Genomic DNA, 16595 nt, shown 5'->3' on the forward strand with positions numbered 1-16595 from the left:
CATATCAAGCAACATGTATTATCAAATTCAATTTTAAAACCTTTGTCACTTAGTTGACTTATACTCAGCAAATTATGTTTCAATCCATCAACAAGCAATACATTCTCAATCAATGTTTGAGAGGAGGAATTACCAACATTGCCATGACCAAGTATTCTCCCTTTGTTGTTGTCACCATAGGTAACATACCCTTCATTCTTCAATTTCAGACTTGAGAATTTTGAAGGATCTCCAGTCATATGCCTTGAGCAGCCACTATCAAGATACCATAGCAGATTCTTGGCCCTCAATCATTCCTACAACAAAGATTCAAAGAAAAAATTTAGGTACCCATGTGAAGGGTCCTTGTAGGTTAGTTCTCAGCCTTTGACTTTTTTCAATCCAAACCATTTCTCCATTTGGAACTCCATATTTTCTAGAATAGCAGTTTCTTATTGTGTGACCTCTTTTACAACAATAGAAACAAGTTGTTTGTCTAGAGAAATTGCTTTTAAATTTTCTGAAGTCTTGGTTTTTCTTAAAAGCCTCTTTCTTTGACTTAAATGGCATGTTCATGCTTTGATTAAAACCAAGTCCACTCCTATCAAAAGTGTTTCTTTGTTTTCCCAAAAGAATGTTTAAATTTGCATTTCCATTTGTGAACTTTGCAAGACTGGATTTTAAATCAGCATTCTCTTTTTCAAAAGTCTTGCAATTTTCACAAACATCTTTTGAGGAGGTGGAGTTTTCACAATGATCTTCATTAAAGTTGAAAATAGTTTGAAGATTTTCATGCTCATGTTTCAAATCCTCAAGCTCTTGTTCAGCTTTAATTAAAGCATTTTCATACCATTTCAACTTGTTTTTCAACTTTGAATTCAATGCATCCAATTTTACAACTTCTTTATGAATTTGTATAAAAGCTTCTTGGAGTTGGTCATAGTCTGGATTTGATTCAAGGTCAGAGTCACTTACCACTACTAGAAAAATTAATATTTGTGACGAATTTTGTGACGGAAAAAATAGCATCGCTAATAGTGACGGATTTTGTGAGGGAATTTTAAGTTTTGTGACGGACTAGAATTTATTGACTTTTGTGACGGATTTTGTGACGGAATATATTCCGTCTCTAAAAATCCGTCACAAATTTCGTCACTGAATAAAAAAAAAAAATTTGTGACGGATTTTGTGACGGAAAAATTTTCGTCTCTAAAAATCCGTCACAAATTTCATCGCTAAATAAAAAAAAAATTTGTGACGGATTTTGTGACGGAATGAACTTCGTCTCTAAAAAATCCGTCACAAATTTCGTCACTAAAATGAAACAATTTAGTGCGGATTTTTCCCTCTCAAAATTCTGTCACAAATAGGTTAAAATATTTTGTGAAAAATTTGTGACAAATTGTTTCCTCTCAAAATATTAAATTTTATTTATGAAACTTTTATATTTAAGAATTATGCATAATTAAAGAAAATATGTTAAATTTTTTTTAACAAAATAATAAAATTAAAAATATTTTATTTCATCAAAGGACTAAAAAAATTATGAAATTCATTTAATTAAATAAAAAATTGTCAATTTTGAACATAAGAAACTAAGACATTCATTAAAAATATTTATAAAAAAAACTTGTGAAATTAAAAAAAAAATATTAATTTAATTTTGGCTTAATTACATTTTTGATCCCTCAAGTATTGTAATTGTGCAATTTTGATCCCTAAGATTTTAATTGGATAATTTTAGTCCCTAAAGGATTGTAATTGTGCAATTTTAGTCGTTTAATTTTTAATTGAACAATTATAGTCCCTCAAAAATCATAATTGTGCAATTTGAATCTCTCCCATTAAAAATTTAATAATTTTAAAATTTTAATATATATATATATATATATAATTTAAAATTATACAATTATTTGCTTATTTAAGTTAACATATACTATAATTTTTATTAATGTAACAAATGATATATATTTATTATTACTAAATAAATAAAATTTATATATTATTAATAATATAATATTGCTAATAAATTAATATCAATAATATTTTTAGTATATTTATAGATAAATTGATAATTTGATAAATATAACTTAGTATATATTAATATACTTTTACAAAAATATAAATATAGTAGATAAGATATGTATATTTATATTTTTGTAAAAGTATATTAATATATAATAAGTTATATTTATCAAATTATTAGTTTATGTATAAATATACTAATAATATTATTGATATTAATTTATGAATAATATTATAAAAATATAATATATATATATATATATATATATATATATTATGTATTTATTAATAATAAATATATATCATTTGTGTGACACCCTCTACCCCACATACCATAACACAAATAACAAAAATTGAATAACATAATATTTTTCATAATTGAAATACCAAACATGTTTAATTCAAATCAAAACTCATGTATTTGTGGAACTAAATAGATATTCATACATGTCATGCAACAAGGAATACAACAGAACAATCAAAAAGCAAAATATAAACTTGCATAGTTTGTTTGTTTCTCTCAGGGTTCTCTTAAGAACCTACATAGTATTCTAATCCATACAATAAACATCTTACTCATATAATTGTCTCTTACAATTGCATTCTCTTATGGTGTGTTTGGATGAAGAATTTTACAAATTCAAGGAATTTTAAATTCTTGGTATTTGAATTACTTTGATTTCAATTTCTATCATTCTTAAAATATTTTGTTTGGATAATTAAGTCAATTCAAATATCTCAAATTTTAAATTATTAGGTTAGATATGATAATTTGATTCCATCATGATAAAATTAATTTTAAAAATATATTTATATGTTGAGATTTTTAAAATAAATTTTATAAAAATAAATATTAGCTAATTTTTAAATATTTAATAATTTTAAAAATTAATATAAGATAATATTTACTAGAAAATCTTGTTTTTAATTTTAATGTGTGCAAAATATTTTCATATGACAAAGAAAAAGTTTCCAAGACAATAAATTTCAAACAAATAGTCAATTTATCTGCTAGAATTGAGGATTTAGACAATTTTATAATTTGCCACACAATCTATTATATTTTTCATTTATTTCATTCATTGTCAATATAAATTTAATTATAACATTATTTCCAATTAAATTATTTTTATTTTCACTATTTTTTTCTTAAATTGTTATATGCATTATAATTTGTCACATACTATATTATATATTTTCATTTATAGTAAAAAATATGAATTTAAATTTTAACAAAAATATTCTTTTTTAGAATTTGTTTGACCTTTCTAGATTTGTTTTGATTTCAATTTCAATGTTTACTTAAATGAGTGATGAGTATCCTCGATTTCCATATTTCTTTTAGAATTAGGCTATAAATATAACAAAAAATTTAGAATTAGATTGATTTTCTGGATTTTATCTTCTGAATTTATTTATCTTGATTTCATTTTCAATTTTTATATAATCGGGTGATAAATATGAATAAAAAATTATATATAGTTAGCTTTAATTTTTCTAAATTTATGTGTTGTTATATATATATATATATATATATATATATATATATATATATTAATTTCTTTTTTTTTTATATTTTAAATTTCACAATGAAGATAAAAACATATTTAACAATTACTTTGATCTCTTGACTTGATTATGTGAATTTAATTTATTTAATTGAATGATCAATATTAAAATATTTTAAGAACTAACTCTAATCTTTTCAAATCCTCGGTTGTTATTTGAGAATAATAATCAATACTAACAGAGAGTTGTTATATGGTATACTTAAGAGTGATTTTTTTTTAAATCTGTTGATCTAGATTGTGTTTGAGAGAAGGCATTTAAGTAGCTTATTAAGTTATTTTAACTAGTTTACAAGCTAATTCGATTAAATAAGCTTGTTTAGTATGGGTGTTTATAATTTATTTTTATAAATTAATTGAAATAACTCAGTTTGTAAGTCTTTTTTTTTTTATTCTTTTTACTTTTTTATCCTTATTATTTTTTTGAAATTATTTTTTATTCTTTTTAATTTAAAAACTACTTTATCTTTCCTGTCATTTTCTCATCCTCGTTATAAGAATTATTTCTTGACATTTTATAATTATCAATTATCCTACAAAAAACTTCCAATTCAATTAGCTAGTTCACAAACTTATAATTTTTCAGTTCTTAACTAATAAGTTTTCAGTTCTTAACTAATAATTTTTCAGTTCTTAACTAATAAGTTCTTAACTTATAATTTAAAAACTTCCTGTCATTTGAATTATGGGCCTAATTGCAAAACTAATCAAATTTCTGTTTCTGGACAGTTTGACCTTCGCTCGGTTTTTTGGCTCTATCTAGAGCTACAGGACTCCGAATTGAGCAATCTTGGTGGCGTTGGAAAGTTAAGAGAAAAATCTACAAATGTCTCACTAATGTGCATCTCCTAATTCGAAGCCTAAGATGGTCAAAATGGAGCCCGAAAATGACCCACGGAATCTGGAAACGTTTTGGGCCTTGTTTTGCAATGTTCAAATCAGTTTGGGCCCAATTTGACCCAAGCCTTCTAGAAGGGCAAAAGGGTAATTTAAGAAACCCTAAAAGAGGGGAGAAGGGAGCCCTCTTCAACGAAAATAATTTCCCTCGCGCGCGCCCCTGAAGCTGAAACCCTAAAAAGTCTCGCGCGCCCCTAGGATAAGCTCATGACCTTCCGCGGGCACCACATCCGGCCTTACGTGGTGGGAGACTAGTGCTTCCCGCTTCTACTGCAAGAAGGTTCTCGAATCCTACACTGAAGTCTCCGACATCGACGCCATCATCGAGCAATCCAACGAACCCCTCCCCGCCGCCTCCACCACCCTCATAAGCCTGTCAGTCTTTCTCCTCTTCCTTCCGCCAATGCTCTGTAACGTTTTTCCTTTATTGTTTATCGTTCTCTTATTGTAGGGACTCTGCCTCCGTTCCCATCGAAGCGACGCCGGAAGAAACGAGGAAGCAGCAGAAGCATCCTCATGCATTTTTGCGTTTAGTTGTTTCACTCATTCTTCAATGCTTTTTAAGTGTTGTCCTTTTTATTCTAGTAAATTACACTAATTTTCCTGCATTTCGTGTTCCTCAGATTTCATGGTAACCTCTGCTTTTTTTAATGTTACCCTGCTTTTTAACGTTTATGGATGTCACCGTCATTTTTTCAAACAACTTAAGAGAGTTATTATAAGGGTAAAGAAAAGGTTTATTTGCAATTTTGTGAATTTCAAGGGATAATGGTGTAATTTATTTTTTTGAATTTAAGCAGGCGGTGGATACAGCAGTTCGAATTTTGAAAGAAGGAGGAATGGATGCCATAAAATTGGAAGGAGGGTCTCCTTCGAGAATTTTTGCAGCAAAGGCTATTGTTGAAGCTGGAATAGCTGTAATGGGCCATGTAGGCCTTACTCCCCAGGCCATTAGTGTTTTGGGGGGGTTTAGACCTCAAGGAAAGAATGTTGCTAGTGCTGTCAAGGTGTGTGTCTTGATGCACCTATTTGGTGTTTAATCCATTTTATTGTTGTCTTTTAACTGAAGGAAATGAATTTGTGTAGGTTGTAGAGACTGCATTGGCTTTGCAAGAAGCAGGGTGCTTTGCTGTTGTTCTGGAATGTGTGCCTGCACCTGTTGCTGCCGCAGCAACAGCAGCCCTTCAAATTCCTACTATTGGAATTGGGGCTGGACCATTTTGCAGTGGACAGGTCAGTTGGCCTGATTGCTTTTTTGGCTAAAGGATGAGTGCATTGGTGGCAGTGGCACCAATTTTGTATAGCTAAATATGCATGATCATTGTTTTATTTGTTTCATCAAATTGTTGTTTTGGACTTTCTGTTTCGTGATTAATTGTTTCTCTTGAATGATATTGCCACTTTCATATGTATGCGTGTAGAAATTATTGAGTTTTGAGAATATTTTAAGATTGATCTTGAGTCTCTTTAGTCTTTACTGCTTATAGCAAGGGATGGAATTCTAATGTGGTTACCCCTTAGTCATTATTCAGATAATTGAACAAAGCATTGCTTGTGAGTTTCAATTCTACTTTACACTTGTTCTTCCGGTGAAGAGACGAAAGAAATCTTTTCTAGGTAAAGCTTAAAGCAGAAGATTTCTAATTTAGTTTCATTGTTCGTGCAGGTTTTGGTTTACCATGATCTGCTTGGTATGCTTCAACACCCCCACCATGCAAAGGTATTTGTAGCATACCTTAACCTTGTTCTTCTTTCAAACATCATAGGATTCATTGCTAATTTTGAGGTGACGTATCTTTTTCAGGTTACTCTAAAATTCTATGTTAGTCTGACTACATTCCCTCAAGCTTTTTTGATAAAGTTTGGCATCATATTGTCATCAATATGGTGCTTTTTGGTCTTGCTATTTAATTTTTTTAGATATCTGATTTACCATTAAAAATATTAATGAGCAATAGTTACAATTCCACAATGATAAATCAGGAGTTAATAACAAGCCTGCTTTGGTTCCCCCTGTCAAGCTCTTTTGCTTGTGGAATTGTTATTGACATTAGGTTAAATATAAAAATTGATTTATTAGTTGCTTCTCTTCAGAGAGTAGCAGATGAGAAGACAGCTAAAGCCACAGAACTTGAGCAGAAGGTGGCACTTCTTGAGGTACATGAATAAATAGTTAACGTTTTTTCCTTTTTGAATGTGAAGGCTGATTAGTGATTACTATTCTGAAAGAAAAATCTGCTAAAATTTTTTTGGTAACATATATTATCAGGTTGAATGTGCAACTTTAAATCAAGAACTACAAGACATGGAAGCCCGTGTGCGCCGGGAACAAAAAAAGTCACCAGAAGAGGCAAATCAAGTAAAACAGGTATTTAAACAGATTATTGAGAAGAAAGTAGGCCATTTTTTTTAACTTTATTAGGTTTCCTTATATTTCATACTGTCTACAAAGTTTATCGATAAGTGTATAGCATATTTAGAGTCAATGTCGTTTGTTGTTTATTGCCACCAATTCAAAGCACTTTCGATTTTCTGTATAAATATAACTAGAGCACATATTTTGATTATTTTCTATCTTTTATGCATATTAAATGTCACTGTTTAGAAGTAGACCGTTCCCATTATTGATACGTTTGGTTTCTCTGTTTCAGGCTGAAATGCAAAAAATGAGAGTTGAAATGGCTGCCATGAAGAGGGATGCTGAGCATTACTCACGTCAGGTAATAATTATGTGTTCCTTTAATATTCTCTTGAATAAAATTTAAATTCACCAGTTGGATATAGAAATAAATAAAACCTCCGTGTTTCTTTGTGGGCAAAACTTAGACTTAATGGTCATACTGCTGCATTTCCAGTGAAATTTTCAAGTAACGTCCTCGTGTACTGCATCATTTTCTGTAGTTTTTATCATATAAGCTGTCTTGTTTCTAATTTTGGGGTTAAATAATAGTAAAAACACTTGGTAAAACCATTTCTTTGCCTAAATGTGTGCCTTGTGGATTTTGATCTCTAAATGATGAAAAGTATCATGGCTATGGATATACTCCAATGAAGCTTTATTGTCATAGTTACACTGATAGAGGTCATTCATTATTTTTCATGTGTTGTTTTGCCGATTAAGCACATCATTAATCTTGGGAACTCCTCTTGATGTCTGTATTGTTCTTTTATCTTCATTTTAAATGATATCATGCATTTTCATAAAAAAGACTTGATATTTTTGTTTTGATTGATATTGTTTCAATAATAGTCTCTGGTAATCGATTACAATAAATGGGTAATCGATTACCAGAGAACCTTTTAATAAATAACTTTCGAACATATGATTTCCATTGTCTGGTAATCGATTACATGTATAGGTAATCGATTACCAGAGTTTTAAAACAATAGTTTTCTCAAATTCAGTAATCAAACAGTTAGCGAGGGATTCATCCCAGTTAGTGACGGATAAAATCCCTCTCAAATAGCGAGGGATTTTACATACCTCTCAATCCCTCTCAAATAGCGAGGGATTTAATCCCTCTCAAATAGCGAGGGATTTTACATACCTCTCAATCCCTCTCAAATTGCGAGGGATTTAATCCCTCACAAATTGCGAGGGATTTAATCCCTCACAAATTGCGAGGGATTTAATCCCTCACAAATTGCGACGGATTTTTATTAATTTCTAAACATTTATTGTTACAAATTTGTGACAGAAATTATATTGTTTGTGACGCCTTAATTCCGTCACTAATTGTGACGGAGAAAATAATCCGTCACTAAATATTTTGTGACGCCAAATTTTGTGACGGAATCATTTTCGTCACAAATTCCGTCACTAAATTATTTGTGACGGATTTTATGAAGTTTAGTGACGGATTTTTTCCCTCTCTAATTTTAATTTTTCTAGTAGTGTACAATTGTGTCTTGGTCAGTTCCAGCCATCAAACACAGATTGTTCTCTTCACATTCGGATTCATCACTTGTTGTGCTTGAGTCATTATCCTCCCAAGCAATGTAGGCTCTCTTCCCTTTTCCATTTCTCTTGTTTTTCTTCTCCTCTTGTTGCTTCTTCAAGAGGTTTGGACACTCAGCTTTCATGTGTCCCGGTTTTCCACATTCAAAGCAATTGAAGGAGGATGTGCTTGTTTCCTCTTTCTTGTTTGTCTTCTTATTGAATTTGTAGGAGGAATTCTTCTTTCTCCTTATGAATTTTCTGAACTTCTTTACCAGCATATTGAAGTTCTCAGTTTCGGAATCATCGAAGCTTGAATCTTCACACACCTCTTTACCTTTGGCAGATTTCAAAGCCTTCAATGACACTCCTTTGCCCTTCTTGTCCTACTGTTCATTTTCTTCAAATATGTGCAGCTTTTGCTCATGCTCTGTTAGCTTCCCAAAGAGAGTAGCAAGTGTTAAGGAGGTCAAATCCTTTGATTCTTCAATGGATGTCACCTTTGCTTGCCATGATCTGTCCAAGCATTGCAGTACTTTCAAATTCAGCTCTTCTTTCTCAAATTTCCTGCCAAGGTCAACAAGGTGATTTATCAAGTGTGTGAATCTCTTTTGAAAATCAGAAATAGATTCACCATTTTGCATTCTAAACAGCTCATATTCTCTTATGAGAGTATGCTTTCTTGATCTCTTAACATCACTTGTTCCTTCATGAGTGACTTGCAAAGTATCCCACATTTCCTTAGCAGATATGCATTGTGATATTCTAAAAAATTTATCAATTGACAATGTAGATGTAATGATGTTTTTGGCTCTTTTGTCATGTTGGGCTCTTTTCTTTTCCTCATCACTCCACTCACTCCAATGTTTTTCTTTAAGCTCATCACCATCTTTTTTCATAGGGATATAGGGTCCATTTTCTATTGCATCCCATACAACAATATCAATAGCTTCAATGAAAATTCTCATCCTAATTTTCCAGTAGACATAGTTTTCACCATTGAAAACAAGAGGTCTATGAATAGACACACCCTCACCATATGGTAGGTTGTTATTGGCCATTTTTGAAATCTTGAATAACTCTCAAGAACCTTGCTCTAGATACCAATTGTTAGAAAAGAATGGCACAATCCAAGAGGGGGGTGAATTGGATTCTATGACCCTTTAAAAAATTTTAGAGTATTTAGGATCTTTATTTCACTTAAAATTTTCTAAGACTGAATTTTCAATGAAGTTTCTTCAAAGACTTGTTTATAGAAGAATGAATGCTATATGCTTTCTTGATTACAAAGTAATGAGGTTCAAATGAAATGCCTTAATTCAGTTTATACCACCAATATTCACACACACATGTTAATCAAGAATCATCTTCTTTAATGTACAATCAAGATATTACTCAAAGTAAAAGATAAGGGTAAGAAAGATTGCACAAGTCTTTTATCCTGGTTCAGCCACTCCACATGTGACCTACATCTAGTCCTCAATCAACACCTGATCAAGATTTGTTCCACTATCTCAATGAAGAAGGTTTACAAGCATACCACACATGCATATACTTCAACACTAAAGATAACCACTTTCTTGACCCCAAGAAAGCACCCCTTGTAGAAACCCACTACAAGAATCATTACCACTTGAGAAACCCTTCTCAAGATTTTACAAATATTCACAAAGAATTAAGGAACGAATTCACCTGGAATTCAGAAGAAAATCTTAATCTTCCCCTTTCAAGAATATGATGATGATGATGATCCTTTCTCAAAGTTTTTCACAAATGTTTTTCTTCTTGGATTCACAAAGAAAACTCTCCAAGATTGTCACAAAGACTCCACAAAAACGCTTTTCTAAATTTGATTCTCAGTTCTAACTCTTTTCTGAAGTTTCTAAAAGTTCAAACTTTTTATAAAAGTTTCAGAACCAGATAATCGATTATTTTAAAGAATAATCGATTATTTTGTTCTTCAGGTTTTCTGGAAACCAACCAAGAACAATATAATCGATTATTTTGCTGGATAATCGATTATTCCAAAGTCATTTCTGGGATAATCGATTATTTTGCAAATAATTGATTATTGCAGCAAGGCATCCTATTTTGCCTATTGCTGGAATAATCGATTATATTTAATGATAATCGATTATTTTGAGTTATTTTTCAAAACTTCGTTTTAAGTTTCAAAATAACTTTTTAGTTCTGTTAACTCATCATCATACACTCTCTAATTAGTTTAGATATAGATTTAGCTTATGCACACAGCACACACAACAAATAAACTCATTCAACACAATGTACATACTAATCCCTATTACATAGCACTTTCTTTGACTTTGTTTTTGTCTTCTAAGTTGTTGTTGTTTGTTGTTGTCCTTGACACACATTTTGTGATCATCAAAACTCCTTTAAGCTTCAGAGATAATCTTGACCTCATCAAGTTCAGGCTCCCCTAAGCTCAATAGAGTACCCTGTCTATCTGAGCAAGGTGAGCAATTCTGAGACTTATAGGCTTAATACTTTGCATGATATGCACACATATGGAAGATTTTTCATAATAGTTGTGCAAATTCTTCCTGGGTTGCCAAGGTTTTGATTAACAAAATGAAAGCCACAACTAGTGACATGCCATTAAGAGATATAGTTGGTGAAATTCAAGCCAATTATTCAACTAGAATATCAATGTCGAGGGCATGGAGGGCTAAACAAATAGCAAAGGATGTCATTGATGATGACTTTGTAATGCAATATAAACAACTTTGGAGGTATGTTGCTGAAATTAAACAAAGAAACCCTTCAAATACGTGTGTTATCAACATTTAGGGGCCAAGTTTGGAGATATTACCAACGTTCAAAAGTTTCTACATGTGCCTCGAAGGTTGTAAATCAGCATTTCAAAAGGAATGTCGAACTTTGATAGGTGTTGATGGATGCCTCCTAAAGACAAAGTATGGAGGTCAACTATTGATTGTTGTTGGTAGAGACCCAAACGATCAATATTTTCCCTTGGCATTTGCTGTTGTGGAAACTAAGACGAAAGAGTCATGAAGATGGTTTCTGAATTTGCTTTTAGAGGATATTGGTGATGTATAGACCAACAAATGGATTTTCATGAGTGACCAACAAAAGGTAAATTGATTCATACTTGCTGACTATAATTGTCTAAGTTGTTGGCAAACTTTTGTACTAACTGTCATTTTGTACAGGGTTTGCTACAAGTGTTTGAAGAATTTCCTATCCTAGTTGAACACAGGTTTTTTTTGAGACATTTGTACAATATTTTCAAAAAGAAATTTGGAGGAGGTGTGTGTTGAGCTTAGGAGAGCTTGAAGCCTAAAGGAGTTTTGATGATCACAACATAAGTGTACAACAACAACTTGGAAGCACATGTACAACAACAACTTACAACTTGGAAGCACAAAAACAAAGTCAAAGAAAAGTCAAGAAAATGCTATGTAATGGAGCTATGTAATAGAGTTTAGGAATTAAGTTGTTTTGAATGAGTTTTTATATTGTGTGTGCTTAGTATGCTTTGTGCATAAGCAAATTCTATATCTAAACTAAGTAGAGAGTAAATGATGATGATTTAAGAAGATTAGAAACTTATTTTGAGGTATAAAATGAAGTTTTAAAAATTAACTCAAAATAATCGATTATCGTTAAATATAATCGATTATTCCAGCAACATGCAAAATGGGATGCCTTGCTGCAATAATCGATTATTTGCCAAAATAATCGATTATCCCAGAAATGACTCTCTGGAATAATCGATTATCCAACAAAATAATCAATTATATTGTTCTTGGTTGGTTTCCAGAAAACCTGAAGAACAAAATAATCGATTATTCTTTAAAATAATCGATTATCTGCGTCTGAGACTTTTATAAATAGCTTGAACTTTTTGAAACTTCAGACAAAATTAGAACTGATAATCAAACTGTGAAAAGCGTTTTGTGGAGTCTTTGTGACCATCTTGGAGAGTTTTCTTTGTGAAATCCAAGAGTGAAAACGTTTGTGAACAACTTTGTTAGAAGATCATCATCATCATATTCTTGAAAGGGGAAGATAAAAGATTTGCTTCAAGAATTCCAGGTGAATTCGTTCCTTTGTTCTTTGTGAATCTTTGTAAAATATTGAGAAGGGTTTCTCAAGAGGTAAGGTTTCTTGTAGTGGGTTTCTACAAGGGGTGCTTTCTTGGGGTCAAGAAAGTGGTTATCTTTAGTGTTGAAGTATATGCATGTGTGTGTGCTTGTAAACCTTCTTGCTTAAGATAGTGGAACAAATCTTAATCAGGTGTTGATTAAGGACTGGATGTAGGTCACATGTGGAGTGGCTGAACCAGTATAAAAGACTTGTGCAATCTTTTTCTACCTTATCTTTTACTTTGAGTAATTGCTTGATTGAACATTAAAGAAGATAATTCTTGATTAACATGTGTGTGTGAAAATTGTTGGTTTAAATCTGAATTAGAACATTATATTTGAACCTCACAATTTTGTAATCAAGAAAGCATATTGCATTCATACTTTCATAACAAGTCTTTAAGGGAGCTTCATTTGAAAAATTCAGTCTTAGAAAAGTTTAAGTGAAATAAAGATCCTAAATACTCTGATAATTTTTAAAAGGTCATAGAATCCAATTCACCCCCCCTCTTGGATTGTGCCATTCTTTTCTAACAATTGGTATCTAGAGCAAGGTTCTTGAGAGTTATTCAAGATTGCAAAAATGGCCAATAACAACCTACCCTATGGTGAGGGTGTGTCTATTCATAGACCTCCTGTTTTCAATGGTGAAAACTATGTCTACTGGAAAATTAGGATGAGAATTTTCATTGAAGCTATTGATATTGCTGTATGGGATGCTATAGAAAATGGACCCTATATCCCTATGAAAAAAGATGGTGATGAGTTAAAGGAAAAACATTGGAGTGAATGGAGTGATGAGGAAAAGAAAAGAGCCTAACATGATAAGAGAGCCAAAAACATCATAATATCTGCATTGTCTATTGATGAATTTTTTAGAATTTCACAATGCATATCTGCTAAAGAAATGTGGGATACTTTGCAAGTCACTCATGAAGGAACAAGTGATGTAAAGAGATCAAGAAAGCATACTCTCATTAGAGAATATGAGCTGTTTAGAATGCAAAACGGTGAATCTATTTCTGATTTTCAAAAGAGATTTACACACTTGATAAATCACCTTGTTGACCTTGGCAGAAAATTTGAGAAAGAAGAGCTGAATTTAAAAGTGCTGCAATGCTTGGACAGATCATGGCAAGCAAAGGTAACAGCCATTGAAGAATCAAAGGATTTGACCTCCTTGACATTAGCTACTCTCTTTGGGAAGCTGAGAGAGCATGAGCAAAAGCTGCACATATTTGAAGAACATGAGCAGTAGGATAAGAAAGGAAAAGGAGTGTCATTGAAAGCTTTGAAATCTGCCAAAGGAAAAGAGGTGTGTGAAGAAACAAGCTTCGATGATTCCGAGACTGAGAACTTCAATTTGCTGGTGAAGAAGTTCAGAAAGTTCATGAGAAGAAAGAAGAATTCCCCCTACAAATTCAATAAAAAGACAAACAAGAAAGAGGAAGCAAGCACATCCTCCTTCAATTTCTTTGAATGTGGAAAACCGGGACACATGAAAGCTGAGTGTCCAAATCTCTTGAAGAAGCAACAAGAGGAGAAGAAATTTAAGAAAAATGGAAAAGGGAAGAGAGCCTACATTGCTTGGGAAGATAATGACTCAAGCACATCAAGTGATGAATCCGAATGTGAGGAGAACAACTTGTGCTTGATGGCTGGAACTGACCAAGACACAATTGAATGCTTGAGGGCCAAAAATCTACTTTGGTATCTTGATAGTGGCTGCTCAAGGCATATGACTGGGGATCCTTCAAAATTCTCAAGTCTGAAATTGAAGAATGAAGGGTATGTTACCTATGGTAACAACAACAAGGGGAAAATTCTTGGTCATAGCAATGTTGGTAATTCCTCCTCTCAAACATTGATTGAAAATGTATTGCTTGTTGATGGCTTGAAACATAATTTGCTGAGTATAAGTCAACTAAGTGATAAAGGTTTTAGAATTGAATTTGATAATACATGTTGCTTGATATGTGATAAAAAGACTAAAGAAATCAAATTCATAGGAAAAAGGATTGACAATATATACATGCTTGACTTAGAACACTCTATAGCAATTTCAAACACTAAGTGCTTAATAACTCAAGAAGAAAACATATGGCTTTGGCATAGGAGAGCTGCACATATTCATATGGATCATTTGAATAAGCTTAGTAGGAAAGAATTAGTGATTGGTCTACCTAAACTCAAGTTTGGTAAGGACAAACTATGTGATGCTTGTCAAAAGGGCAAGCAAGTGAAGGCTAGGTTTAAAAGCAAAAATCAGATTTCCACAACTAGACCTTTGCAATTAATTCACATGGATTTGTTTGGTCCTTCAAGAACCATGAGCTTAGGCGGAAACTACTATGGCTTAGTGATTGTTGATGACTACTCAAGATACACATGGGTTATGTTTCTTGCAAACAAAAATGATGCTTTTAATGCCTTTAGAAAATTTGCCAAGCTTGTTCAAAATGACAAGTGTTCAAACATTACCTCTATAAGAAGTGACCATGGAGGTGAGTTTCAAAACATGTTGTTTTAGAAATTCTATGAGGAACATGGTATAAACCATAATTTCTCAGCACCTAGGACACCTCAACAAAATGGGGTTGTTGAGAGGAAAAATAGGTCCTTAGAAGAACTTGCTAGAACAATGTTGAATGAAACAAACTTGCCAAAATATTTTTGGGCTGATGCTATTAACACTGCTTGTCATGTGTTAAACAAAGTTCTGATTCAACCCATATTAAAGAAAACGCCCTATGAAATTTACAAAGGAAAGAAGCCTAACATTTCATATTTTAGAGTGTTTGGGTGTAAATGCTATGTGCTGAATAATGGGAAAGAGCAACTTGGAAAGTTTATGCAAAGGCTGATGAAGCAATCTTTCTAGGATACTCTACAAATAGTAAGGCTTATAAAATCTATAATAAGAGAACTCTAGTTGTAGAAGAATCTGTCCATGTGGTATTTGATGAGTCAAATAAGCAAGAGACTAGGCAAACTGAAGTTGAAGATTTAACTGAATTGCTTGATCAACCCCTGTTGGAGAATGAACCAAATGAAGAGCCTAAGGAGAGTGAGTCACATGAAAAAGCTAGGGAAACAAGTGAACAACTGCCTAAAGAGTGGAAGACTTCTAGAGACTTATCAATAGATAACATAATTGGAAATATTGGTAAAGGAGTTTCAACTAGGAGTGCTATTAAAAATATTTGCAACACTATGGCATTTGTGTCACAAGTTGAACCTAAGAGCATTGATGAAGCACTAAAAGATGAGCATTGGTTAATGGCCATGCAAGAGGAACTAAATCAGTTTGAAAGAAATGAAGTATGGGATTTAGTGCCATTACCAAAAGATTATCCTATTATTGGAACCAAATGGGTTTTTAGAAATAAGCTTGATGAATCTGGGATAATACTAAGAAATAAGGCAAGACTAGTGGCTAAGGGGTATAATCAAGAAGAAGGGATTGACTATGATGAGACTTTTGCCCCTGTAGCAAGGATAGAAGCCATTATATTACTTCTTGCTTATTCCTCTATAAAGAATTTCAAGTTTTATCAAATGGATGTGAAAAGTGCTTTCCTCAATGGGTTGATACAAGAGGAAGTGTATGTGGAACAACCACCTGGCTTTGTGGACTTTAAGAATCCTAATCATGTGTACAAGCTCAAAAAGGCACTCTATGGCTTGAAGCAAGCTCCTAGATCATGGTATGACAGGTTGAGAAAATTTTTTATTGAGAATAACTATGAAAGAGGAAAGGTGGATAATACATTGTTTGTCAAGAAATTTAAAAATGATACAATGTATGTACAAATATATGTGGATGATATTGTGTTTGGATCCACAAATACCTCTCTTTGTAAAGAATTTGTTGAAACCATGCAAGGAGAATTTGAAATATCAATGATGGGAGAGCTTACATTCTTTTTGGGTTTGCAAATCAAACAAATGCATGATGGAATATTCATAAGTCAAAGCAAGTATTGCAATGAACTTCTGAAAAAGTTTGGTATGGAAGGGTGCAAGGAGGCTGCCACACCTATATCAAACAATTGCAAT

General features: G+C 32.3%; 1 protein-coding gene across 1 annotated transcript; it reads left to right on the forward strand.

Annotated features, from left to right (window-relative positions):
* The first annotated feature begins 4347 nt into the window (after positions 1-4347).
* LOC109816013 (3-methyl-2-oxobutanoate hydroxymethyltransferase 2, mitochondrial-like) lies at positions 4348-7610 on the forward strand. Its single transcript, XM_083067048.1, has 7 exons — positions 4348-4844; positions 4921-5193; positions 5270-5476; positions 5556-5702; positions 6136-6626; positions 6739-6837; positions 7121-7610. The coding sequence occupies exons 2-5, from the start codon at positions 5098-5100 to the stop codon at positions 6406-6408; spliced, it is 723 nt and encodes a 240-aa protein (XP_082923174.1). The 5' UTR covers positions 4348-4844; positions 4921-5097; the 3' UTR covers positions 6409-6626; positions 6739-6837; positions 7121-7610.
* The last annotated feature ends 8985 nt before the right edge of the window (positions 7611-16595 follow it).

The sequence above is a fragment of the Cajanus cajan genome, chromosome 11 (genome assembly GCF_000230855.2).
Source record: "Cajanus cajan strain Asha chromosome 11, NIPB_CcT2T_4, whole genome shotgun sequence".
NCBI lineage: Eukaryota > Viridiplantae > Streptophyta > Magnoliopsida > Fabales > Fabaceae > Cajanus > Cajanus cajan.